The 26809-nt window shown below is 42.8% G+C and overlaps 1 protein-coding gene across 4 annotated transcripts in view; it reads right to left on the minus strand.

Moving 5' to 3' along the window:
• Positions 1-26809, minus strand: part of CLASP1 (cytoplasmic linker associated protein 1) — a 308815-nt gene that overhangs the window by 20213 nt on the left and 261793 nt on the right. For 3 of the 4 annotated variants that reach the window (XM_057301388.2, XM_057301390.2, XM_057301389.2), the window contains 4 exons: positions 19534-19684; positions 9592-9835; positions 7100-7290; positions 5174-5302 (listed from right to left, as the gene is read on the minus strand). In XM_057301388.2, the coding sequence (XP_057157371.1) occupies positions 5174-5302; positions 7100-7290; positions 9592-9835; positions 19534-19684 (715 nt within the window). Of the gene's footprint in view, positions 1-5173; positions 5303-7099; positions 7291-9591; positions 9836-19533; positions 19685-24247; positions 24365-26809 lie in introns of all 4 variants that reach the window. The other variant, XM_063595126.1, reaches the window with a different exon arrangement.

A 26809-nucleotide genomic window follows, 5' to 3' on the forward strand; every position in this document is an offset into this window, starting at 1 on the left:
TCTGCTTTAACCTCAACTAAACTGTAAGGACCTTGAAGACTACAGTACACCACTACCCATCAATCATCAAACATTTATTGGAGTTTGTGCTGTTAGTATGACTGCTGGCTCAGTAACTTGGAATCTCTCAATGAAGCTAAACAGGTTTTGGGGTTTTATCTTTTTATCAAAAAGCAAAAACCTACAAAGGAAATGGGGCTTCTGGTCATATCCCAAGGTTGGGCCTAGGGAAAACTGAAAATTTAGAATTTGAGGATTTTGGTTTGCTACTCAACAGCAACCTGTATTATCTTGAGGCTGGATGAAACACAGATAATCACCTAGTCCACTTGATAGGGTAAGAGATAAGGAAAAACCAAAGTACAGAGGGGTAAAGGCATTTCTCCAGAGTTCATGCAGTATATTATTTCCCAGTGCCCACTGATACAAATGACTGCTGCCCTGAGAGGCACCTAAGGGCCATTCCTGAGCGCAGGGGGTCTGGCTGAGATGAGGTCAGCTAGTGATTCTAACTGGTATTTGATCACATATCTTCTCTGGCACACTGGTGCTTCTCTCTGACTATGGCATTTGTCTAAAGGACTGCATGAGATACCATGCTGGCTGGGCGAATCAGAAACCAGACAAGTTCCCAGGAAGTTCTCTTTCTTTTATAAATAACTTTGGTCTGATTTTGCCATTTTAATTCCTTAAAGTCATAAAATAAAAAGTTAACTAGAAATGATTTAAAAATAAAACCCCTGAAGACATACTACTGGTGGTTTTATATTTATCTAAGAATCAAACTTCCCAAAACAAGCCAAACCACTTGAAGCTGGATTCTGGTGCCTTAAACACCACGACCTTTGTGTGTGTAGCAAGAAATGTTTGGTGATCCAGCACAGTGACATGAATGATGCTAATATTTTCCTCTTTTAACAGACAAGTGTAACTGGATATTCACTAATGTGGCAAAGTTCAGAATAAGCTAAGTCTAATGATCAGAAAACCTCAATTACAGAATATCTTCAAAAAACAGTTGGGCTTCTTTCAAGTTTAAATAAAACATTTACTGTGAACTTCAACATTATGGGTACTACATGCACATCACAATGACTGGCAGCAACAAATATTCTTGCATTAAGTGTGCATACAATGATTTATAATTAGTATATCAACTATTTCCTGAGAAATGGGCACTTTTGAAATGAATAAGGATGTCTGAGAACAGTTTTATGTAGCAACATTTGTATAGCATATGACAATTTTAAAAGCATGTTTCTATATCATAATATCTTTCATTCTCACAGCAGAGCTGCTTATTCAGGGTTATACTAAGATGATGAAACTGGGGACAGCTGGACAACAGCAGACGCAGGACTAAAAACCAGGTTTTCTGCCTCGAGATTTTTATCTCACACTGACCCCAGAATCTCTTTGTAGTATCAATTCTCTTATTTAATCCTCTCTTTTTAATCACCAAAGGAGAGGTTCTGTACCAGCTCTAACAAACAGATTACAAATTCTAATATAAGAAGAGTTCAAATTCATGGAGTTCTCTTGGAAACAGAAAATGGGCTCAAAATTTTAAAAGGTCACTCTCAAGGCCTTAGCCCTTTAAGGTATTTGCTAAATGCCAACTCTACTGCAAACCACGGTAACTTCATTAATGAGGCACTGAAACTCAATAGCAAAATTTATTTACTAAAAAGATAAAGAAGTTAGATAATGAAGAGACTTACTCAAATAGGGACTGTGAAAACATTATGTCTAAGCTCAGAAACACCAAATTTTAAAATACAAACTCTAAATCGGTGTCCAAATCCTTCATCTATCTTGCTTACTATAGAACATGTATGTTAGCTTTGGATGAATGGTGTCTGAGACAGATTTGGTACTTGGCACATTTTCAATGTGTAAGAAACACATTCTGCACATATAGCTTCTTTTGAAAGAAACTGACAAAGCAGACGCTTGCTTATATGAGAAAACAAGCCATCTTATTGTCAGTCCTATCTCATCCATCTTCCCAAACAGCTTTTGTGACAAATTTCAATTTACAGAAATTGTATTTCAAGAAGCTGTCCTTCCTCGCTGCAGTCACATAGTCAGAGCCACAGTGCACATGCTGGTGTGGTAACGTCACGCTGGCAAGAGAAGGGCAGCTGGTGCCAATGTCTCTAAAAGCAGCCCCATGTTAACCTGCCGAGTCTTACGCTCTTCATCTCCTGCTGAAGCCCAGTTTTTGCCTGGGAATATAAAACCAACTAGCTTCTTATTGAGAACGAAGCTCCAAGAGAGCTAACTTTGGGATAAACAAACTTTGGAAGTATTAATAAGACAGGAAAACAGACTATGTCTTTGTATGACTAATAAAGTAAGTCTAGAAACATTTCAGATCCTTTTCAATAAATGTTTGGAGTCGTAAGAATTGAATGCAATGATAAGAAAATGGAAGGACTAGAGAACTATTACGTGCCATATTAATATGCCAACAAGATGCCTACAACACAAACTTTATGTGCATCTCAGCCTTCTGCCCTAAAAAATAGCAAGAAGGAATGGGAAAAGATTGGTTAAAATAAGAGGAAGATAAGAAGAACTTCAAGGGAAAAGAAAAAAAAAGGAACGAAAAATGAAAACCCAACCCCAAACCTAAATACACAGGTTCTTGAGTTATTATAGTGGCTCCTGGCAAAGTGACAGAGTAAAGTTTTATAAGGAAACTCCAAGGGCAATGAGTCAAGGTGAGTCCAACTATGCAAAGCAGGAAGGCCTGCCAATGCAGGCACCGTTCCCAACACATCTCCTCCACCAGCTCTACCACAAGTCAGTAACAGCAGCATGGGGACCCCTGAACCCGAGTGCTGCTAAGTTTATTTTAAGCAGGATATATATTCTGCTCTTTTCCCTTGGAAAATTTAAAGGGCCTCATACCTGAGAATTTTCTCTCCTAAATTTCTAATTTTGCAGAAAAAAAAAAAATCTCCCAAGAAAAAAGCAAATAACAAACCAATTACTTAATGTTGTTAACTTATACTTCTTAGGACTCAACTTTAGACAGATATCTTCCAACTGGAGAGTCGGTAAGTGCGTGCCAAGACACCATGGACGGCTTGGCGTTTCATTTAAATGCCCGAGTCTAAGTATGTACTGCCCCATGAAAACAACTGATATCATCTCTATGTAAAAGAACATCAGGCCAGGTGCAGTGGCTCATGCCCGTAGTCCCAGCTACTCAGGGGGCTAAGGCAGGAGGACTGCTTGAACCTGGGAGGTGGAGGTTACAGTGAGCACAGGTTGTGCCACTGCACTCCAGCCTGGGTGACAAAGCAAGACCCTGTCTCAAAAACAAAGCACAACAAAAAGAACATCATTTTAATTTCATTTTTTGATCACGTATTCTCATTAAGGAGAAGCAATTATGGTTTAAAAAAGTTAGCACATGCCATTTGCCCCTTAACGGAGACACAAAACCTAGCTAATGTCTCAGTTCTGCCAGTAACTGCTGTGCATACAGTTCCTCTAGGACAAGCTTGTCCAACCCGTGGCCCAGGACGGTTTTGAATGCAGCCCAACACTAATTCATAAACTTTCTTAAAACATTATGAAAATTTTTTGTGATTTTTTTTTTAGGCTCATTGGCTATTGTTAGTGCATTTTATGTGTGGCCTAAGACAATTCTTCCAATGCAGCCCAGGGAAGCCAAAAGATGGGACACCCCTGCTCTAGGACCTTCCCTCCTCACCTGGGAATCACTATGTTGATCGTACTAGCTCATCTGGTCTTCACGTTTTTTAAATGAGTTATTATAAATGAAAAGTGCTTTGTTCAAATGTGAGTTATTATCACCATCATGCAACCAAGCCAGATTTTGGAAACCCAGTTATTAGTCTGAAAACACATCCCTCCCCCGTGTACTGTGTGCTGTTCTAGGACTAGCAGGTGAAGAGAGGCCCAGTCTGAGGACAAGACCCTCGCCCTTGCTGAGCTACAATTGTGGTGGAGATTTGAAGAGGTCACATCAGTCACTGCTCAAGCAGTCACACAAATGCCAAATAGAACTATGATCTAGGGTCTGACTCTCTATGTAGACGGAAGAATTGTGTTAATTATAATTCCCTTCATCCACGAGTGTGCTCACACGACAGTCACACATGAGCCAAGAGCTCAAACTAAGCAAGTTGTTATGTCTCACTCTGGGGTCAAACCCATTATCTGGCATGCTAAGTTTTCTGAAGTTCCAATATATGAGTTTGTTTCCCACAGTTCCTTTTACTGAAGGGTGTCACTGAATCATTTGTATCTGGACAGCTCCTGCCACCTCCCCATTCTCTGTAGGCTTCTAGCCACTTGAAAGCCTGGTGAGGCATAGGGGCTGGACAATCCAATAAGCAACAGGCTGTGTTTTTGCTGAGTGTGCACCCTCTGTGGCATGTGTGCAGGACACAGAGACATGTCCTGCCACTCTCTACCAGGCAGCTGAGGTCCCAATGCCAGGAACTGCAGAGATAGCTTGCTAGCATTTTAAATACTCAAAAGTGAGTGGAAGAGGCACAGCAGGGCTGCCTCCACTCAGCCTCATCTTGCAGAGAGAAGCACACTGAACGGCCGGGAGGGAGGAAGGTCAGTACAGCAGCCTGCTACCCACTGTTGGCAGGCGCTGGGCTGGAATCATCCCTGGTCATCTCATTTAATTCTCATGAGAAACTCTGTGGAAATATCCATTCCTATTTTACACACAAGGAAACGGAGGCTCAGAAGGTGAAATGACTGGTCCACAGATCTGGAGCAAGAAGGCATTGGTTCTGGGACTTGCATGTCTGTGATTCCAAAGCTGGTCTCCACCTCCCACACCAGACTACCAGAGGCTAAATGCCAGAAGCAGCAGCAGACCCTTCCCTTCCACAAAGGCAGCTGGAAGCACGGACATGGAACACATCCCAGGGGCAGGGCAGGCCTGCTGGAAACAGTGAGCAGGAGCTAGGAACTGAACAAATGGCATTGGCCCTGGAACTATGCCACTGCTCAGCAAGGACGACAGCAATGGGGACTCCACGCTGTATTACGACATGGCTGAGTTCCATGGAAGGGGCTCTTAAGCTGTGCGCTGATTCTGATTCCTCTATCTCCATGTCCAAACTGCTCCTCATGACCCGTCTGTTCAGCACCCCTGGCCACATGACTGACTCACCTCCTTATGGGAGTCTTTGTGGGCTTCCAGAGTCTTCATAATCGTCAGCTCGGCGTAGTTTTTAAATCTTGCTGGTTGATTTCTCAGAATTTCCCTCAAAACTCTTAACGCCAGTGCTCGAATTGAATGCTAGAATACAAAGGGAAAGGAAGACATTACCAAACACCACACAGCACTTTCACACACAGCAGTCAGCAGGATCGGCAAGGCCAAGCACCCAGTTCTGGGTTCCCTGGAACCTCGCAGAACCCTCTAAACAGATCACACAGTTCACTTGAAATCAGCTTTACTTGACACTGGCTCTCTAGACATCAGCTCCATGAAGGCAGGCACTGTGCCTTAGGGTGACATTCCCAGGACCCAGCGCCTGACAGGCACTGAGAAAAGCTACTTGAACGAGCCATGCACTTGAGACCAAATGAGGATGATATACCTAAGTTCATTATCAGTTTTCTGGGGATTTCCAGATGTCCTGAGGCTTCAGGCTACAAATTATGCTTCTGTAAAATGTATGAAAGAATGTGTATAAAGCACCTGGATGTTTCATCAACACAGCCTGTAAGAGTGAACTCCACCTAAGGACAGTGGAAGGCCTGTCATTATTCCTGACCTTCCATGTGATGAGATCACTGGGTGTGTACAGGCCTCAAGTTGGTTAAGGCCAGAGTCATGCATCTGGAGGAAAGCCATTCCAAACAGACTCCTAATCTCAATAAAAGAGAACGTAGTTTACACCAAACAGAGCCAGAAAGTACATCCTGATTCTTTGCCACTCATCTGTACAGTTCACACACTAATACACCATTTACCTGTCTTCTACATGACATCACTTTATCTCCCAACAGAGCCAACAAGGCATAACTGCCTTACGAGCCAATACTTTGTTTTTTTTAAAAGTATTTTTAAAAAGTTTTTTTTAAAAAAGTAAAACAGATTACTTATTTCCATTCTTCTATTTTTACTTATCCCTAAACCAAACCATTAATCCGAAGCATCAGAAAGCTATCTGAGTCACCACGGCATGGCATGCAGCAGCCTCCCTGTCACTCAGTTGCCATGCAAGTCCCCTCTAGCTGGCCCTGGGCATGGCCTGTCACCTCCTGGCAATCCTCCCATCCCCTTCCTCCAGCCCCTCCCCACAGCACTCTCTTCTCATTTCTCTTCTCCATGTGGATGGAGAAACTTTTTCTTGTAGAGGTTTAATTCTGGTAATTCTCAGCATCTATTCCTGTTTCCATATAAGGGACCAGCTCCACAGGTGGGAGAAGGCAGGACTTTGACCAGATTACTCCCCCTTTTAAGAGTTCTCTATGTGCGATGTGCAGATCACAGACCAGGCGTGTCAGAAATGCCTAGTTTGTCACATTCAAATGTCCCAGCATGATGAAGCTTTTTTTATTTTTAAATTAATAATACAAAAATCAGAATCACGCTTCTGGAACCTGCCACTTGACTGATTAAAATTATTGGAACTCTTAACATATGTAGGGGGGGACCAAGATGGAATTTCATGGAATGTAGCATTTAATTAGGTCTTTTAAAATGAACCTTTTTATTTCTCAATTACATATGAAACAAAAATGAAACTCACAAGTAAAAAAGTACATCCTAAAAGACCACATTCTATGCTAATAAAGTTTTAAGAAATTCTGTGTTAAAGCAACTAGATGCAGGAATGAAGTTTCCTCAACTACTATAAACCCAGTTGTAGACCATGCACGTAAGCCAAGCAGCAGCTTGTTGCTGATAAAAACATGACCTTATTAAACGTGCTCAGAAAATATGTGAAAAATGAACAAATAAATGTTTTGATGTAAACAGTAAGCACAACCCAGAAAGTAAAGCTGAAGCTAAGCCCAATAAGAAAAGGACATCGTGACCCCATTACATGGAAAGGGGCAAGATAAGGCCAAACCAGCATCTCACGTCTTTGTCTCCAAGGGTCTCCAGCAGCAGGAGCAGAATGGTCTTGAAGTGCTCCTCCCAGACACCAAGGCTGTCTTCCCGCGTGATCTTGAGCAGCTCCAGCAGGGCTCCCTTCCGTTCCTCCACTCGCTCGTTGTGGTTGGACAGCTCTTTCAGAAGGTCAGCCACCAGGTCAGAATGGTCGATGGGCACTGGTGAAACACACCAGACATACGTCACCTCGTGAGGAAATGCCCAGCACGGGGGCTTGCTCAGTGGTGCGCAGTGATCCTTCCCTTCCTGCCTCCTCTCCCAGAGGCGATGCCTCCTTCACGGTTCCCCTCCCACCCCCCGCCCTGCTTCGCTGTCCGGCCTCAGCCTACACACCCTCCACCAACCTTCTCACCAAGTTCACTGTGAAAGCAGAGGTGCGAGACCAGCTGTCCAGTACCAACAGTCAATGTCTTCACCCTTCCTTGCTATCTTTTCCCTTCTACTTCAGACAAAGAGGAGAAATGCCTGTATCCGCCAAAGCCCCTACTCAACCCTTTTATTTTCTGAAACTCTCTCCCACTGCCATGGTCCTGAGTCAGCCCCACCACTGGACAGCCTCTTACCAGGGTCAAATCTACTCTCATACACACATACTCCTCAAGGCCTCCTCACCATCACATCTGATTATCCTCCATTCCCTTCTCAAATGTCTACAGCTTAGGAACCAGCATGGTGAACAAATACCAATCAAGGTGTTTGGACTACTGGTGGACTATCTATGTGGAGACTAAAAACTGGCCCAAGATGACTCAACATAGTTACCTGCAGGGCTGTGAACACGGTTTCTATGGCAGAAAGGCACATCCTTTCTCCTCCATGTTCTTTTAAGAAACCTCAACTCTGAATATTCAACTTTAAATAGAGAGGATGAAAAAACAAACAAATCAGACAAGTTATTAGGAACTACTTAAATGTGTATTTGCATACTTCTTTAGCTTCTAAGATTGGGTAGCAAACACACAAGAAAGTCTGAAATGGTAAAGAACTCTGTCATTTCCTCCTGCCTTCCTACCTTTTCCTCCTTTTCTTTAAGCCTTTTAGTACACAGGTGGTGAATAACCAACACTGTAATTTCTACCCTAATCAAGATCTACAAAGGATAAGGTAAACAATTCTATAAGCAATGAAAACAAATAGTCCACTTCTCCCAGGAAGTGCCAGTCCTTACAAACACTATACCCTAATAGCTCACTGTCCAGTAAACAGATGTGTGGGCAGAGTCTGAGATGCTACCCACCAGCATATAAGCAATTAATAGCTAAGTGATTAGGCTTTTAATCCCTATAGCCATTTCTGCTTTCAAACAGAGAACTCCTCTTCTATCTTAGCATTCCCCTACTGTCTGATCCCTGCAAGAGGATCAGCTTTCTTTTCTTTGTGCCCCGAATGGATCTGGCATCTGCCTCCAGCACAGGTCTTCTCTGGTACTAGTGTGACCACTATCAGTCTGCTCCCCTGACAGACCTTGAGCTCTCTGAGGCCAGGCACTGTGTCTCATGTGCCTCAGTCCCTGGCAACCCATACACTTCATGACACACGGTAGGCCCTTAGTGAATGTTAACTATTAAGAATTCTAATGTAGGTTCTAATTACTCATTCAAACTTGAGAAATAAAACAGGCTTCAAAACAGTATTTTTTAAAAGCACTATCAAATCGAAATAAACCAAATCATGTAACATGAGAGGTGAAGAAATAATTCAGTTCCCGATAAAAATACCATTGTACAAATACATACTCATCACTCACTAGTTTATTCAGTAATGGACACTGGTCTTAACACAGGAGCCAGAAAGAAACCAGACTAGCTCGCTTCTGCTCCCTACTTCCTATGTTATATGCTTACGTTACATTTTGGGCAAATCTTTCTGACCCCATACTTAGCTTGGCACCACACATGGTAATGCAAATGCTCAGTGTGTATGTCAAACCCCTGCCTCCCAAATGCAGCACGGAGGTCAACACAGCTCCAGGGAGACCTGGTTACAAAGCAGGTGTGAAAGGAGAGGGAAGCCTCGGAGCAGTGCTTCAGGATCTCACTCCACAGCTCGGGGAGCTGGGAAGCAGGTCCAAGGCCTTCACAAAGGCTGAGCCCGTGCTCGCCATCCTGTTTGTTCCTACGCCCCTGGCCTACCTGGGCCCTGGGTTCTACAGCAAAACCTCCCTGATGGTAGAGCTGGCCTTCCCTCATGCTCAGCTGTGGCAGTGGCTACTTCATATCATGTGTGACTGTTTATTTCCTCACTGCCCCGCTACTTGTGCTTCTGTTCACTGCCGTGTTCCCCGTGCCCAAGCGCACAGTAGGGATTCAGTTAAGTAGTGCCTGAACAAATGACTAAGCAGAAAGAACAGACCCAGCGTCTCCGTTTACATCTGACCAGTGGGCCTGGTGCTGGCCAGACGGGAGGGAGCACAACGGAAGCACTTCTGGGTGGGGACAGTTAAGTAAAGAGACACCAACCGTCTCGAAGCTGCTCCATGTCGTCATCGAACACAGCCTCTTTCAGGGCGGTCTTGTCGTAGGTGTTGATGGCATCTGAGTAGGGGTACGGGTTGTAGTCTCGCGCCCGCGGCCCCGGGAAGGCGCGCGGAGGCTGGGTGTTGAGTAGTGAGGTCTTGTTATCCAGAGCTGTCCGGCCTCCTTCTACCTCACCACCCCCCCGGCCCTCGGTGGCAGGGGAGGCAGCGCCCCCATCGCGGGACACCTGCAGCACAGCACACTGTCAGTTCCCTTCTGGGACTTGTAATGGACATTTCCTTTGAATGCTCAGAAATATTAAGAAGGCCAGAGATTTTCACTTGAAATATCTATGGCCAGTGACAAAAGGACAGCTATTAGTACTGCAATGTAAAAATACCAAATCTGTAAACTACCACAAAAGGAACAATATACCTGCACTTATTTGCGTCTAGTCTTTACGCTTTAAATCTCCTTTACTTTGTAACTTGATGATCCACTTTACCAAGATGTTTTCTGAGGGATGAAAGGCTCAGAAGACTTTCCTTGAGAAGGAAAGGCTGTCCACTCACAGCCCTGCTTTCAAGCACCAGACCAGCAATGGGGGCTTCTCACTGTGGCCCTGGCCCACATCCACAGACAGAAGCTCCTCCAACCGCCATCATTAAGTCTAATGGGTGTCATCCATCCCCAAATTAATTCCTTGTACTATATGTATTCCTGCCTAGTGCTGGGCCTCAGCGCTTCACAATCTCCTATGACAGAGAACTCAGCACCTCCTAGGCATATTATTCTTCTTTCAGATATTTCTGACCCAGAGTTGTTATGCTGGGTCAAAGAACAGGACTTTAGTATTTCCCAAATTTTGTTTTTTTTCCCTAGTATATTCTGAATGTTGTCTTCAACAAATTCAACTGCTGGCCCTCTGACTGGGCCCTTGACATGGTATTGACAAGAGCAAATCACTTTTGCTTTTAGGGTCCTCTGCTATGGGGCACACCACTGGTCTAGCCCCTTTGCAGGTGGCAGTGTAGCCCAGCAGGTGTGGGCTGGCTGCTGGCAACGGGGACAGACTGTTTTCCTCATCCCAAACATCTGACTACCCAACAACGGTGGAAACATTCCAGGCAGCCAGAACACGTTGGTGACACCTATGGCAAAATTTTTACTTGTGCTGATGACAAGATACATTTCTCTCACTTTGTGCTAATGCATTTACACTTTTTTCCGATTTTGGAAAAGTAGATGTAACATACCATTTTGATCATTCCTAACATACCATTTTTGATCATCCAGTGTCATTAAATACATTCATGATGTTGTGTAACCATCACCACTATGTATACCCAAAACTTTCTCATCATTCCCAACAAAAACCCTACATCCTCATCCCTCTCCCTTCCCCACAACCCCTGGTAACCTTTATCTTACTTTGTCTCTTGGAATCTGCCTATGCTAGGTACCTCAGATAAGTGGAACTACTGAACACATTCCACTGTGTGTAAATACCACATTTTGTTTATCTGTTCATCTGCTGATGGGCATTTGGATTGCTTTTGCCTTTTGGCTCTTGTGAATAATGCTGCTATGACACACTGGTGCACAAACATCTGTTCAAGTCCCTGCTTTCAATTCTTTTGGACTTGAATCTAGTGGAAGTGCTGGGATGCATTTGGTTTCTAACACCCAGAAACAAAATTTTATAATTAAGATGTAAAAATAATACATAATATATGCGTAGACAGAAACAAATTAAGACTAAAAAGGTATAAATCAAATCTTAACAGAGGTTTTCTCTGGGTGGAAGAAAATTCATGGATGGTTTTAATTGTTTCTTTTTATAAGTCTTCTAAAAATACCATTATAATGAAAAATTATTTATAAAAAAGGTAAGCCATTGAACAGGAGGTTTAAAAAAAACAAAAAAAGAGAAGGGTTTTAAAAATTTCAGACATTTAAAAAATAAAGCTCAACTCCCAATTCTAATCACTGTTAACAACAAAACCTTACTCCCTCAGTGTGTGTCTCCACGCAGGCTTTACGCAGCAGGAACCCGGTGTGCACGCTGGCTTCTGTTTTCCTTTCCCTACAGTGCAAGCACTTCCCGTGTGGATGAAGTTTTTGTAACCACCATGTTTAATCACAACACTACCTCTACTTGTGTTTTAAAGAAGATTTACTCAGATGTTCCCCTTTAATATTTTTGCTACTGTAGATAATGCTGAAATAAGCTATCTTATGGAAATGACATTTTTTTTTTCTTCTGTTGAGTTCTTTCTTTAGTGTAGATTAACCATACTGGGTAAAGAATATGCAAATCACTTTTGCTAAATATAATTTTACTGAGTTCCAAAACATTGTATCAATTTTCCATGGCACCAACATTACACTAGATCCTTATGCTCTTTCTAGTATTAAATGTTGTAATTTCTATTAAAGCAAAGCAGAAGAGAACCTTGATATAAGTCTGCTGTATTTCTGTAATTGACCGTAAGGATGGGCTTTCTCCCTATGTTGAATGTCTTCATTTTTGCTGTGTGCATCACCCTCCTACTGCATCTGACATTCATCCTATTGGCTTGTCTCCCTATATTGGGTTTCCTTGTTAGGCTTAAGAGGAGATGTACTGGCTCCCGAGTCTTTCACATTTAACACAGTTTTATATCCACCTCAATGTTTTAACTAAACATATGGTAAGTGGTGGCTAAGATGGTGAATTTTGAAGCTCCTCCATTCTTCGATTTTCTGAGACAGAGTTTCACTCTTGTCGCCCAGGCTGGAGTGTAAATGGTGCAATCTCGGCTCACTGCAACCTCTGCCTTCTAGGTTCAAGCGATTCTCCTGCCTCAGCCTCCCAAGGAGCTGGGATTACAGGCATGTGCCACCAAACCTGGCTAATTTTTTGTATTTAGTAGAGATGGGGTTTCACCATGTTGGTCAGGATGGTCTGGAACTCCTGACCTCAGGTGATCCACCCACCTCAGACTCCCAAAGTGCTGGGATTACCAGCATGAGTCACCATGCCTGGTCCATTCTTCGATTTTCACTGCCACCCTAGCTTTGCTGCTCGAGGCCACATTCTCCAGCAGGAACAGCCACTGCTCTGACATACAGCATCTTCATGGCACTTCCTGACTCCTCCTGGCCCTGCAGCTCTGCCACTGCACTCCCCCCACTCCACCTGTCCCTAGGTGATACTGAGGCTTCCCAGGCCTTGCCCTCTTTATTTTCTCCCTCCCAAATTTCACTCCTTTCAACTCTCATCACAGTATTTTTACACTTGACAAAATCAGAAACCATCTAAATATACTGAAACAGGACACTGGGTGCCCATCTACAGAACATCATCCACAGGAGGAATCATTGAGAAGCCACAACTCACACAGGAACTGATGGAAAAGCACTCATGCCCTATGCTCAACAGATGGACAGTGTGATATTACTCTTATAAAAGCAATACTCCGCACACTCCCCTACACACATATATGTATAAATATACAAAAAGGAATAGAAAAATACACCCTATAATGTTAACCTATATTGGTTATCTCTAGAGATGGTGATTTCTTCTTTTTCACTTTCTAAGTATCATTTTTTGGGCATAAATTAAGTGTGTGTGTGTGTGTGTGTGTGTGTATGTATGTGTGTGTGTGTGTGTGTATATATATATTTTTTTTTTTCTTTTTTTTTTTTTTAAGGGACACAATCTTACTCTGTCACCCAAGCTGGAGTGCAGTGGCACAATCGTAGCTTACTGCAGCCTCAAACTCCTAGGCTTAAGCAATCAATCCTCTCACTTCAGCTTCTGGAGTAGCTGGGACTACAGGGTGCACACCACCACATCTAGATAAATTAATTTTTTTTTTTTTGTAGAGACAAGAGTCTCCCTATGTTGCCCAGGCTGTTCTTGAACTCCTGGGCTCAAGCAATCCTCCTGCCTTGGCCTCCCAAAGTGCTGGGATTGCAGGCGTGAGCCACCATAATTGGAAAAAGTAACCCCTCACGCATCCACCTTTTCTACTGTTCTTGATAGGAGTTCTGTTTCCCTAGTCAGATTCCCCCATTCCTCACAACAAGTCCCCCGCTTCAAAGCAGGCCTCCTTCCACTGCCCTGAGAAACCGGCAGTGGGAACATGCTCTACTTCCTGCCTCAAGCCCCTAAAGCCGCCCTCCTCCCTAGCTAAGACCAGTCATTCTACCTGGGCCCTAATCTCACGTCCCCACGTCCTGAAGGATCTGCATCCAATCATCTGCTCTCCTCCACTGTGTAGGCAAGGTTCTTCTCTCCACTGGCCCTGCTGGGAGAGATCTCTCCCATCTGAAATGCCCTTTGATCCTTATTTCTCTCCAGTTTGTTCCTCAACTTCTTCACCCACTGTGATCTGGTTTCCATTCTCAACTCTGCACTCAACTATGCTCACAAGATCCAATGTACTCCTGGAAGAAACTAACTTTGGATATTGCAGACTGTAACTACGTGTAAAGTTTATTTAAGAAGAAAAACATGGAAATCCAGTGAGCCCATTCTCGAAGGAAAGGTCTTAACTTTACATCAAAACATTGGCAAGTAAATGTGTATTTTATATCTTTTAGGTTAAAATAGAACATTTAATGTGGATAATAAGCAAATAATCCAATGGAACCCTTTCATTTCATATGTGACCTGTTATCTCTTTGCAGCATGGCCCCTTTGGCTAGAATGTCCTTCCTGAAATAGTCTCCCTTATCTTCTATGCCACCACCCTCTCCTGGTCTCCCTCCTGTCAGCTCTAGCTTCTGTCCTTCCCTTAGTGTTGATGCTCCTTAGGATTCTGTCCTTATCCTTTACCTGGTGATTTCACTTACTCACTTTTCTTTAGTTATCTTCAAGCAACTAATCAATATCTCTCAAATATCTAACTTCTGCCTAAATCACTGGCTGAAACAGACTGGTATATCCAAAGTCTTGATGGATATATTTGCTTGGATATTCCATAATCCCTGCAATTTGCATGTATTCAAAAGAGAATTCGTTATATTTCAAAGAGAGCATCTCCTTCTAGGGTAGTATTTCACTGAATTGCACTAGCATTTGCTCAACAGCCCCAGAAGACTTCTGATTCTTCTGTTTCTGCTCATGCCCTATTCAGTCCCACTTCCTTCTGAATTATTCTCCATTCCATAGTTACAGTAGCCTGTCTAAAATATAAGTATGACTATGCCACTTCCCTGCTTAAAGATCCTTCAATGACTCTAGTATCACCAGGGTGAGGTCAAGGCATTGGCTGGGAATACCCCAGTGAGCACATCCTTCCTGCTCTGAATCTCCCCAACCACTCCTCATGCCCACTCTTCTCCACTTCAGCCACTTCGAATAGGAAATCACACCATGCCTACATCCATGTCTTAGTCTTCGAACAGGCCCTCCTGACTACAACCCTCCTACTCAACCTAACAAACTCCTCTGGACCTCCATGCTTCAGTTCAGAGGTGACATAATCTCTTTTGCACATCTGATATGGTTTGGCTCTGTGTACTCACCCAAATCTTATGTCAAATTGCAATTTCCAATGTTCGGTGAGGAACCTGGTGGGAGGTAATTCGATCACGGGGGCGGAATTCCCCCTTGCTGTTCTCATGATAGTGAGTGAGTTCTCATAAGACCTGGTTGTTTAGAAGTGTGTAGCACTTCCCCCTTCGCTCTCTCTCTTGCCTTGCCACCATGTGAAGACATACTTGCTTCCCCTTTGCCTTTCTGCCATGATTGTAAGTTTCCTGAGGCCTCCCCAGCCAGGCCTCCGGTATAGTCTGTAGAACTGTGAGTCAATTAAACCTCTTTTCTTTATAAATTACCCAGTCTCAGGTAGTTCTTTATAGCAGTGTGAGAACTAACTAATATAGAAAATTGGTACCAGAAATGGGGTATTGCAATAAAGATGCCTGAAAATGTGGAAGCAACTTTGGAACTGGGTAATGGACAGAGGCTGGAACAATTTGGAGGGATCAGAAGACAGGAAAATGAAAGAAAGTTTGAAACTTCCTAGAGACTTGTTGAATAGTTGTGACCAAAATGCTAATAGTGATATGGACAGTGAAGTCCAGGATGAGGTGGTCTCAGATGAAGATAACGAACTGGAGTAAAGGTCACTCTTGATGTGCTCTAGCAAAGAGACTGGCAGCACTGTGCCCCTGCCCTACAGATCTGCGGAACTTTGAAGTTGAGAGAGATGATTTAGGGTATCTGGTGAAAGCAATTTCTAAGCAGTAAAGTGTTCAAGATGTGGCCTGGCTGCTTCTAAAAGCCTCTGTTCATTTGCATAAACACAAAAATGACCTGAAACTAGAACCTATATTTAAAAAGGAAGCAGAGTGTAAAAGTTTGGAAAATTTGCAGCCCAACCAGGCAGGAGAAAAGAAAAACCCATTTTTGGGAAGGAATTCAAGGCTGCAGAAATTTGCACAAGTAATTAAAAGCCGGATGTTAATAGCCAAGACAATGGAGTAATGTCTCCAGGGCATTTCAGAGACCTTCTTGGCAGCCCCTCCCATCACAGACCTAGAGGCCTAAGAGGGAAAAATGGTTTTGTGGGCCAGGCCCAGGGCCCTGCTGCTTTCTGCAGCCTTGGTACATGGTGCCCTGCATCCTAGCTGCTCCAGCTCCAGCTATGGCTAAAAGGGGCCAACGTACAGCTTGGGCCATTGTTTCAGAGGGTGTAAACACAAAGCCTTGGTGGCTTCCATGTGGTGTTGGGCCTGTGGGTATGCAGAAAGCAAGAATTGAGGCTTGGGAGCCTCTACCTAGATTTTAGAGGATGTACGAAAATGCCTGGATGTCCAGGCAAAAGTCTGCTGCAGGGGCAGAGCCCTCATGGAGAACCTCTACTAGGGGAGTACAGAGGAGAAATGTGGGGTTGGAGCCCCCACAGAGTCCCCACTGGGGCACTGCCTAGCGGAGCAGTGAGAAGGCCATAGTTCTCCAGATCCCAGAATGGTAGATCCACCAACAGCTTGCACTGTGTACCTGGAAAAGCCGCAGGCACGCAATGTCAGTCCATGAAAGCAGCTGTAGGGGCTGTACCTTGCAGAGCCACAAGGGTGGAGCTGCCCAAGGCCTTGGGAGCCTACTCCTTGCATCAGTGTGCCCTGGATGTGAGACATGGAGTCAAAGGAGATTATTTTGGAGCTTTAAGATTTAATGACTGCCCTCCTGGGTTTCAGACTTGCATGGGGCCTGTAGTCCCTTTGTTTTGGCCAATTTCTCCCTTTTGCAATGGAAGCATTTACCTAATGCCTGTAGTTCCACTGTATCTTAGAAGTCACTAACTTGTTTTTTATTTTACAGGCTCATAGGCGGAAGGGACTTGCTTTGTCTCAGATTAGACTTTGGACTTGGACTTTTGAGTTAATGCAGGAATGAGTTAAGACTTTGGAGGACTGTTGGGAAGGCATGATTGTGTTTTGAAATGTGAGGTGATGAGATATGGGAGGGGCCAGGGGTAGAATGATATAGTTTGGCTCTGTGTCCCCACCCAAATCTCATGTCAAACTGTAATTCCCAATGTCGGGGGAGGAACCTGGTAGGAGGTGACTGGATCATGGGGGCAGATTTCCCCCTTGCTGTTCTTATGATAGTAAGTTCTCATGAGACCTGGTTGTTTAAAAGTGTACAGCACTTCCCTCTTCACTCTCTCTCTCCTGTTACCATGTGAAGATGTGCTTGCTTCCCCTTATGCCATGACTGTAAGCTTCCTGGGGCCTTCCCAGCCGTGACTCCCATACAACCTGTGGAACTGTGAGTCAATTAAACCTCTTTTCCTTATAAATTACCTAGTTTCTGGTAATTTTTTTTTTTTGAGACAGAGTCTCACTCTGTCACCAGGCTGGAATGCAGTGGCACGATCTCGGCTCACTGCAACTTCTGCATCCCAGGTTCAGGCAATTCTCCTGCCTCTGCCTCCTGAGTAGCTGGGACTACAGGTGTGCACCACCAAGCCCAGCTAATTTTTATATTTGTAGTAGAGACAGGGTTTCACCATGTTGGCCAGGATGGTCTCGATCTCTTGACCTCATGATCCACCCGCCTCGGCCTCCCAAAGTGTTGGGATTACAGGTGTGAGCCACCGCACCTAGCTGGTAGTTCTTTATAGCAGTGTGAGAACTGACTAATACAACATCCTCCCTAGGCACCACCACTAGCCACAGGTCTCCTGGATGCTGAGCAGCGGCCATACTCACTGCACCATGATCCTGTGCTTATCTGTCTGCCTCTCCCATGAGACTGGAGCTCTCAGAAAGCCATGGTGGTGTCTGGTTCAGGCTCACCATTTTTATTACATCATGAAACAAAACTATGTCCAGAATAAACAAAAGCAAACTGAGAAAAAAGGCACTTAACATTCCTTGAAAAGATAGCTGAGGGTTGCTCTTTTGAAATTTTGTAAAATTAATTACCTTGGGCCTCTTAATACTATTTTATGGTTATTATAAAAAAGACAAAAAATAACAAAGGTGAGGTTTTGGAGAAAATGAAATTCTTATATACCATTGGTGAGAATGTACATTAGTATAGCCATTATGGAAAACAGTATAGTGGTTTCTCAAAAACCTAAAAATGGAACTACCACACAACCAACAATTCCATTACTGGGAATTTATCCAAAGAAAGGAAATCAGTATATCAAAGAGATGCCTACACCCTCATGTTTGTTATAGCACTATTCACAATAGCGAAGATACAGAATCAATCTAAGTGTCCCTCAACAAATGAATGCATAAAGCAAATGTGACATATATACACAATGGAATACTATTCGGCCATAAAAAGAAATGAAAGCCTATCATTCACAGCAACATGGATGAACTGGAGGACATTAAGTGAAATAAATGAGGTACATTAAGACCAAAATCATATATTCTCACTCATTTATGGGAACTAATAACAGTTGAGCTCATAGAAGTAGATGGTAGAACTGTGGTTACTAGAGGCTGGGAAGGGGTGGGGGGGTCGGGGAGGAAAACAGGCTGGTTAATAGCTGCAAAATTGCAGCTAGGTAAGAGGAATAAGTTCTAATGCTCTGTAGCAGGAGTCCCTAATCCCCAGACCATAGACTGGTATTGGTCTGTGGCCTGTTAGGAACTAGGCAGCACAGCAGGTGAGCAGTGGGCAAGTGAGTGAAGCTTCATCTTATTTACAGCCACCCCACATTGCTCACATTACTGCCTGAGCTCTGCCTCCTGTCAGATCAATGGCAGCAATAAATTCTCATAGGAGCGTCAACTCTATTATGAACTGTGCATGCGAGGGGATCTAGGTTGCGTGGTCCTTATGAGAGTCTAATGCCTGATGATTTGTCACTGTCTCCCAGCACCCTCAGACAGGGCCAACTAGTTGCAGGAAAACAAGCTCAGGGCTCCCACTGATTCTACATCATAGTGAGTTGTATAATTGTTTCATCATATATTACAATGTAGTAACAATAGAGATAAAGTACACAATAAACGTAATGTGCTTGAATCATCCCCAAACCATCCTCCCACCACCTGGCCTGGTCTGTGGAAAAATTATCTTCCACAAAACCAGTTCCTGGTGCCAAAAAGGTTGGGGACTGCTGCTCTAAAGTACTGTAGGGTAAATACAGTTAACAACAGTTTATTGTGTATTTCCAAAACACTAGAAGAGAGAATTTTTCAATGTTCCCAACATAAAGAAATGATAAATGAGGTGATGGATGTACTAATTACCTTGATTTGATTATTACACATTCTACACATGTATCAAAATATCACTTTGTAACCCATAAATGTGTGTAATTATTACATGTCAACTAAAACTAAAAGGAAAACATTATTTTAACTACAGGATAAAAATAATGATGAAGCTCAGTAATCATGATGGTCAGTGTTCAGAAGTCTCATTATCTGTCATTTAACTAATACAGAGTTCTCTTTTAGCCTAGGGATACTTACAATATCACACTCCTTTTTGCCATCTCGTTTAATTGGCTCATTCAGATCTTCTTGGCTTCGAAAACTAAACTTTTCAATGGCTTCTGTAACTCCACGTAGAGAACTATAGATTTCTTCAGAGTTCAGGTTCTCTGTATCATAGTCCAGCATGCTAAAGATAAAAAATATTTTATTTCTTAAATCGAGGCATATACATAGAACTGAGATATGGGCATAAGTTACTTCCCACAATTTAAAGAATAAGACATATTTATAGTTTTGTTTATTGGGTGATTTGGAATGAAAAGGAGACGTCTTTTGTTAGAGCACCACCAGCGGACAATTACACATCTTCTTTGTTAAATCTGCCAAACACATTACATCAGCACTCAATAAAAACCAGTGGGAAACAACAGTAACCACGAGAATGCAGGAACTCAAAGAGTGACACTGGTGACTGAAGGCACGAGATAATGAAAGTGGAAAAATAACTTTCTTATTTTGAAGATGGAAAAAAGGAGTTTGGTTGTTACTGGTCTCAAATGTACAAACTTAAGAGGAATGGGCAGTTGGAAATAAAGCTAGTACTATAAGCAAATTTCAAAGGAGCAAAGTAAATGACCTCACAAGGCTAGGTTATACTCCCAGATATCCAATCCAGAAAACAAATAAAACCCTATTAAAACAAAACAAAACAAAAAACCCTAGACTCAAAGTCAGATCCACCCTATGAACAGGCCCAGAAAGTAACTCTCACATCATCTCACCCAGGAGCTTGCTATTAATATCAGACTCTTCTACATGCTTCTGTTTGGAGTTTTATAATCAAAGCAGATTTTAGAAAAAGTCACATTCCTGGATGGACATCTAAAAATCCTCATGAAAGCAAGAAATACTTGTTGTTCACAGAAAAGTGTTATTGACTGCTGTCTTTATAGACATTGGGCACAGCAAAACATGAAATGAAGCAAAAAAGCCAAACAATCCTTTTTGGTGCACTGCAGTTTGTCAACAAGTGCCTTTTAGATGTCTGGAAAGTGCACTGAAACAGGGAGAATCCTGAGAACAAAAACCATCCTGAGAATATAAAAGAAAAGCATGGGATGGATATATCAGCATAAAGCAAGCAAAACACGAAGCAACAGTCAACCAAGGGCAAGTTAAAAAAAAATCTTAGTTTAAATGTCACTTGTTTCAAGAAAGTTTCAAGAAAAGATCAGATGAATTCGTCTAATTTAATTTTTAAAATAGTCCTGAGCTATATTGAGGATTGCTAGGGACACGCAAAGAATCCTTGGCTGTAAGCATGCAACACTGTTTAAGGACTAAAGAAAAGCAATCTTCCTGTTCTTCAAAAGAGTAGTAACTGAAGAGACAAAGTATCCTTCCTAAGGGCAACACAACCAATCCTGTACATTCCCAAAGTGAGTTTCCTGTAATGTAAAAATGATGAACATTTACTAAATACTCTTCCTTAAGTATTCTGCCTTAAAAAAAAAAAAAAAAAGTTTGGGCAGATGAGCAAGATAAGATTTGGAGCGCTCTCACTTGGAGTGGCCAGATCTCTACTGGCTTGATGTAGCAATGATCCAAGTGTTTTCTAGGGCTGGTGCTGGTAGGTTCTAGAGCCCAAGAGCTGACCACAATCTCAAAGATGGGAGCTATTTGTCTAGAATTGCAAATATGGCCCAGATAAAACCCACCTTTCCTGATGAATGAATATTTGGAGAGTTCACAAAAAAAAAAAAAAAAAATTCAACTCAAAGATTGACTTGAGCGTCAAACAAAAAGAAATGTGAACCTTGAATAGGTTTGCTGTTGAAATTCCATGTCTAAACTGACAGGAGGTAGAATAAAAAACCTGAAGAGAATTTAAGATTTCAACCTCTTCTATGTTCACAAGGCTGTCTGTCAAAGAGGCAACACTCCTTAGATGTGAGAAAGGCATGACCAAGGGGCCAGAGGCTCCCCCTCTCCTTCTGAGGACACCACAATACTAGCTTATGTATGGACAAGGCATTTATACATCTGGCCAGTACACTATTTTTTATATATAAAGACTGAGTATTATGACTCAAACAAAAAATATATATACAAGATGTAAAAAAAATGCCTTAAAATACTTTTAATCACAACAACCAAAAATAACAGCATAGCCCATGCAAAAGAAAAAAATCCAAAAAACTGAAAGAATGATGGGATGGACAAGAGGAAGTCTGGGGGAACGTTCAAGTTTTTTAAGGGATGTCACAATATTATTTTCCATATGTCGCTTCAGATAAATGTCAGCTTTCAGATAATTCATCTCATTATTCTTAACCTGAACTTTCTTAAAAATATTTCATTTCAGATCATATCACTTCACTATTACAATAGCCTCTTTTTAAAATAAGAAAATAAAGGATTCTGCCAGTTAATTTCCTCCTTCTCACTTTCAATTAATAAGCCAACTCAAACTCCCAATTCAGGAGCACCATTTGCAGAACCAAGAACAATTGAAGGTGTCTTCTTTTAGACTCACTAGCCTGGGGTTTGAAGTATCTCCTTGGTATGAAGCTATAACTGTGAGCTGCAGGTGAGAGGCATAACTGCTTACCTCTAGGAGGAAACGGACCATGCTACTTTCTTTGCTATTTTTATGCTTTGGCTTGAATTATATTTTTCCAAATCAGTATCTGTTAAGTTCTCACTTAAAGGAAAAAGGAACTTCCCATGGAAGCCATCATCAGGGAGGGTAGATATTGTGTCCTCACAAGCAGTATATGAGGGAGCAGCAGGACGGCCTCAGAAGCTGACTGAGAAGAGACCTGGGAAAACCTCAATCTGCCATCTGCCCCACAGCCTGTCTTGTTTCAGCCCTGAGACAACCCCAGGACATAATCCTTGGGTTAGAGGTCAGGCCCTGATCACCTGTAAATACTCTGGTTAGACTCCACAAGGGCTCTCTTAGGTTTTTTAGATTAGGGAGAATTCCTTAATCAGCCAATAGTCACTGGCCTAAGGTTAGGCCATGCCACCCAACATGGAAGCTGAAAGCGGCCCCGGGCTTGCCCGCTAAAGGATCCATGTCGTGGGGAGGGAGGAGAACATGGGGTCAAGGTCTCCAAGAGAGAGAAACTGGAGAGAGAAGCCTGCCTTCTTCGTCATTTTGTAGGAAAAGGGTACAATGTATAGAATAAGGATAGTCATTCTTTGTTATGGAATCAATAGGATTTTGGCACAGAGCAAATAGACAGACATACAGATTCCCTCTTAGTTTTATGTAACTGATAGGTTTTCTAAATGTAAAAGTCTCTAGTCAACTATCACTGCCTCCAATGGGCAACAGAAGTTATAAGTATTCAGTAAGCATTCTCTCTTAATGAGTTAGGTCAACACGTATCGTGTATGTATGTGAAAGATGATCCTAGGAATGGGATGTGCTCTGGAGGGGCAATCTTGATGGCTGGCTGGTGGTGAAGCTGAGTGCCCATGAGGGAATACAGGTGAACATACTGGGAGATAGTCAACCAACTGATCTTACACTTGGAGGCACAGCTAACCTTAAAAAAAAGAAAAAGGAGTGACCTGCTTTGTTAACATTAAAGACAGCAGCCGTCTCCTCGCCTGCTTGCCCTAACCTTGTGTATCTAGAAACATTCATTGCAGGGTTCTCTGTACATTTTAGAAATGACTTTTAGAGGTATAAGAGCTTCAAAAGGTATTGTTAAAATATTTCACTTACTGTTTTTGGCTTCACTATGTAGATTATTTGTATTCCACAAAAGTCAGAATGCAAATCTGCACAAAAGCTATCTATGAAGTATTTCAAAAGTAACAGGTCTTTTTTTTTTTAACCCTTTTCCTATCACACCCTCTATTATAGAGGATAGAAACTCATCTCACAAAGAACAGTGACAGCTGGACTGCCCAGTGCTCTAACAGGTTTCTAGGGAAGAGATTCTCTGATCTTTGGACCTTATAAAAAGCATCCCCAAGAGACCCTGAAATAGACATCTGCAGTACTATGTGGACCCTTCTTTGTACCACAGATTTACCATCTGTCAGCATGTGAGGGAAGCCCACCCCTTCTTCCAGACTCATAACATTGTTGCATAACCAGTGTCCATGATGCCGCATTCAGCATCAACTGTGGGGGTGAGTGAGGGGACTGACGTTTCTCCTTCCTAGAGGCAGGGCATCCTTAGTGAGCTGTAACAGTTATCCTGCCTCTTGGGGACTCCTTTCTGGATCTGTGTGCTCAGACTACCCTCATATGACAGTATGTTAGGAAAGAAATCAGTTACAAATAGTCAATAGCGAGGCTGAGAGTGACAGGTATGGTTTGGGAAAGAGGTCTTTTTGGCTTCTCAGGGGAATGTCTTCTGCACTTTAGACGCATGCTAAGAAAACTGCTCCCACTATTGCCCACGCTGACCTCACAGCATTTCCTGAGGTCTTTCTGGGGGCTGAGCACTGCACTGTACAGAAAGGCCCACAATAATGGGTGGTGATGAATCTGATCAGCTTATAAAGGGTCATCTGTCCCTGTAACACAGCAGGAACCATACTTGTGAGATTTGGCAAAGATCACACACCTGCTCACACTTCTCACCAAGGCTCTACTCCTGCTATGTGACACCAAGGAAGGGACCACACTGGAGGCAGCTTAGAGGCTTTCCCAAAGACCTGAGACGACCTTGGAAATGCAATAATATTGTGACACCTCAGACAAGTTTGACAGGTAGCTTGTTACCTGGGAGAGTAAGAGCGCCTGAGAGCCTTGTGGGAGGGAGCGGTGGGGATGGAGTTAGGCTGAGAAAAGGGAGGTGGGTGCTTCGCTAACCCGTCGGCACTCCAACCCCATAACCGACTGCAGTGATCAGAAGAGGAAAATCAGAGAGAGAAATACAAAAAGCAAAGGGGAGGGGAGGAGGAAAGCACTACACACTAAGTGTCTTAGTCTCTTCTTTCCTTGACAAAGTTCTATTAAAGTTAATCAGAGCAAAATTAGCACTTCATCGTACAGAGAAAAGAACAAATTTTGTTTTACAATTTGGTCCTCGATGAGACTGCTTTATTCTTTCCCCTCCCAAACATGGAATGTGTTTACTACTTAAAATCACATGAGATTCCAAGAGTGTCTGTGCGTGAGACTGTGTGTATATGTCAGTATGAGGGGGTGTGTGTATCTGCATGCACTGGGAAGGACATAACACAATACACAAGAAAATATGGATGCTCACTTTCAGTTAACTCATCAGTTATTTTAGAAAGAACCAAAGAAGAATCATGGGGCCTTAATTCAAATCGGACCAGAGGGACTCCAGCAGGACTCAGAGACCGTGCTACTCTGACCAGAGCTCTCCAGCGTGGAGCAGTGCATTCTTCGGTGCTGTGATCCAGTTGGATGGCGTTCAGAGACAGCACAAGCTGTTTCCTTCTGAAACAACAGTAGCGCCACTAGAGGGCTAGCGTGTTAAGTCTCAGCTGGGCAGCTCAGAGTGCTGGGTCATAAAAACCAAATCCCTCTGCTCATACCACCTAATATGAGAACTGAAATTCTCTGGGGAACACAAGTATTCACTTTCCCTTCACAAATGTCACTGGGTGCCTGGGCTTGCAGAGGCCCTGAAGGAGAGTTCTAACAACTGTTGCAATTCAAAAGGATGGAGGGAGAGACTGGGAAAGTGGGGAGCTGGCTGGCTGGTGATGTGGGGTAAGGCCATGGGTGGAGTCCATGGCATCAGTGCCAGGGTGCCTACAGAGCAGCCCTGCCTGCCACTGGCATTCACTGGCATCGTCACAGCAGGAGCCTCTGCATGCTAATCTCCCCTGAGCACAGGTATGGCTCTGCTTTACAAGGAAAATAAGGCATTGAGATGCAAAGTCACTAGCATACAGAGGCCTAAAGACACACTGGCCTCTGTGTGGGGCACACACTGGGTCAGATGCACACACTGGGTTGGAGGTGAGGGCATAGGAGGGATGCAGGTGACACCTCAGGCTGGGCCTCTGCTTGGGGAAGGAGTGGCAGACACACCCACCTCCGAGTGTGGGGTGGGGTCTCCCTGTTAAGCCCCACTTTGATTCTATCCATACTCTGGATCCTCTCACAAGAGGATGACTAAAAATTACTTCCTATTGCTAGGGACATACATGCTATTTACACAGAGTCATCCTGCTCTATGACATGTTTGCCAAGAACATATGGCAGACCAGGGCAAGGACCACCATATACTTTTTTTTTTTCTTAAAGGAAATGGACTTCAGATGACTTCTGAAGCCCCTTGCAACTCAGTTTTTCATTTATCGTAAAATCACATTGGGTAAAATATAAATATGTATTTCACATATTTATAGCACATAGATCTCTTCTCCAAATACCAAGTGGTATTTGTGTATTAGCTGGTAATAGGAAGTTTATTCTTTCACACAGAAATGATGTCTAACGGAATGTTTCACAAAAGTTTAACCTATTATCTACAGCATCTCTACTACTACTGGGTTGATTAAAAAAAATGACTTCCTCACTGGTGAGATAGATAGATAGATAGATAGATATACATATACACATATATATACACACATATACATATATACACATATATACATATATGTATATATACATATATACATATATATGTATATATACATATATACATATATACACATATATACATATATATATATACACACACATATATACATATATATATACACACACACACACATTTTTTGTTTTTAAGACAGGGTCTCATTCTGTTGTCCAGGCTAGAGTGCAGTGGCATAATGATGGCTCACTGCAGCCTCCATGTCATGCGCTCAAGCAATCTCCCCACCTCAGCCTTCCAAGTAGCTGAGAACACAGGTGTGTGCCACCATGTCCAGCTAATTTTTTATTCTTTGTAGAGACAGGATCTCACTATGTTGCCCAGGCTAGTTTCAAACTCCTGGGCTGAAGCAATCCTCCCACGTTGGCCTCCCAAAGTGCTGGGATTACAGGCATCAGTCACGGTGTCCGGCCACTAGTGATATTTTTAAACAATTATCAGATTTATCATTTTAGAATAGTTTCTCACTATCATCATGATCCAAGTATAGAAATTTTGGACTAAAAAAAAAAACGTTTATTTTGACAGTTAAAATTAGACTTAAAACAGGCCAGGTGTGGCGGCTCATGCCTGTAATTCCAGCATGTTGGGAGGCAGAGGTGGGCGGATCACCTGACATCAGGAGTTCGAGACTCCATCTCTACTAAAAATACAAAAATTAGCTGGGCGTGGTGGTGTACGCCTGTAGTCCCAGCTACTCAGGA

Source organism: Pan paniscus, chromosome 13, assembly GCF_029289425.2.
Source record: "Pan paniscus chromosome 13, NHGRI_mPanPan1-v2.0_pri, whole genome shotgun sequence".
Lineage (NCBI taxonomy): Eukaryota > Metazoa > Chordata > Mammalia > Primates > Hominidae > Pan > Pan paniscus.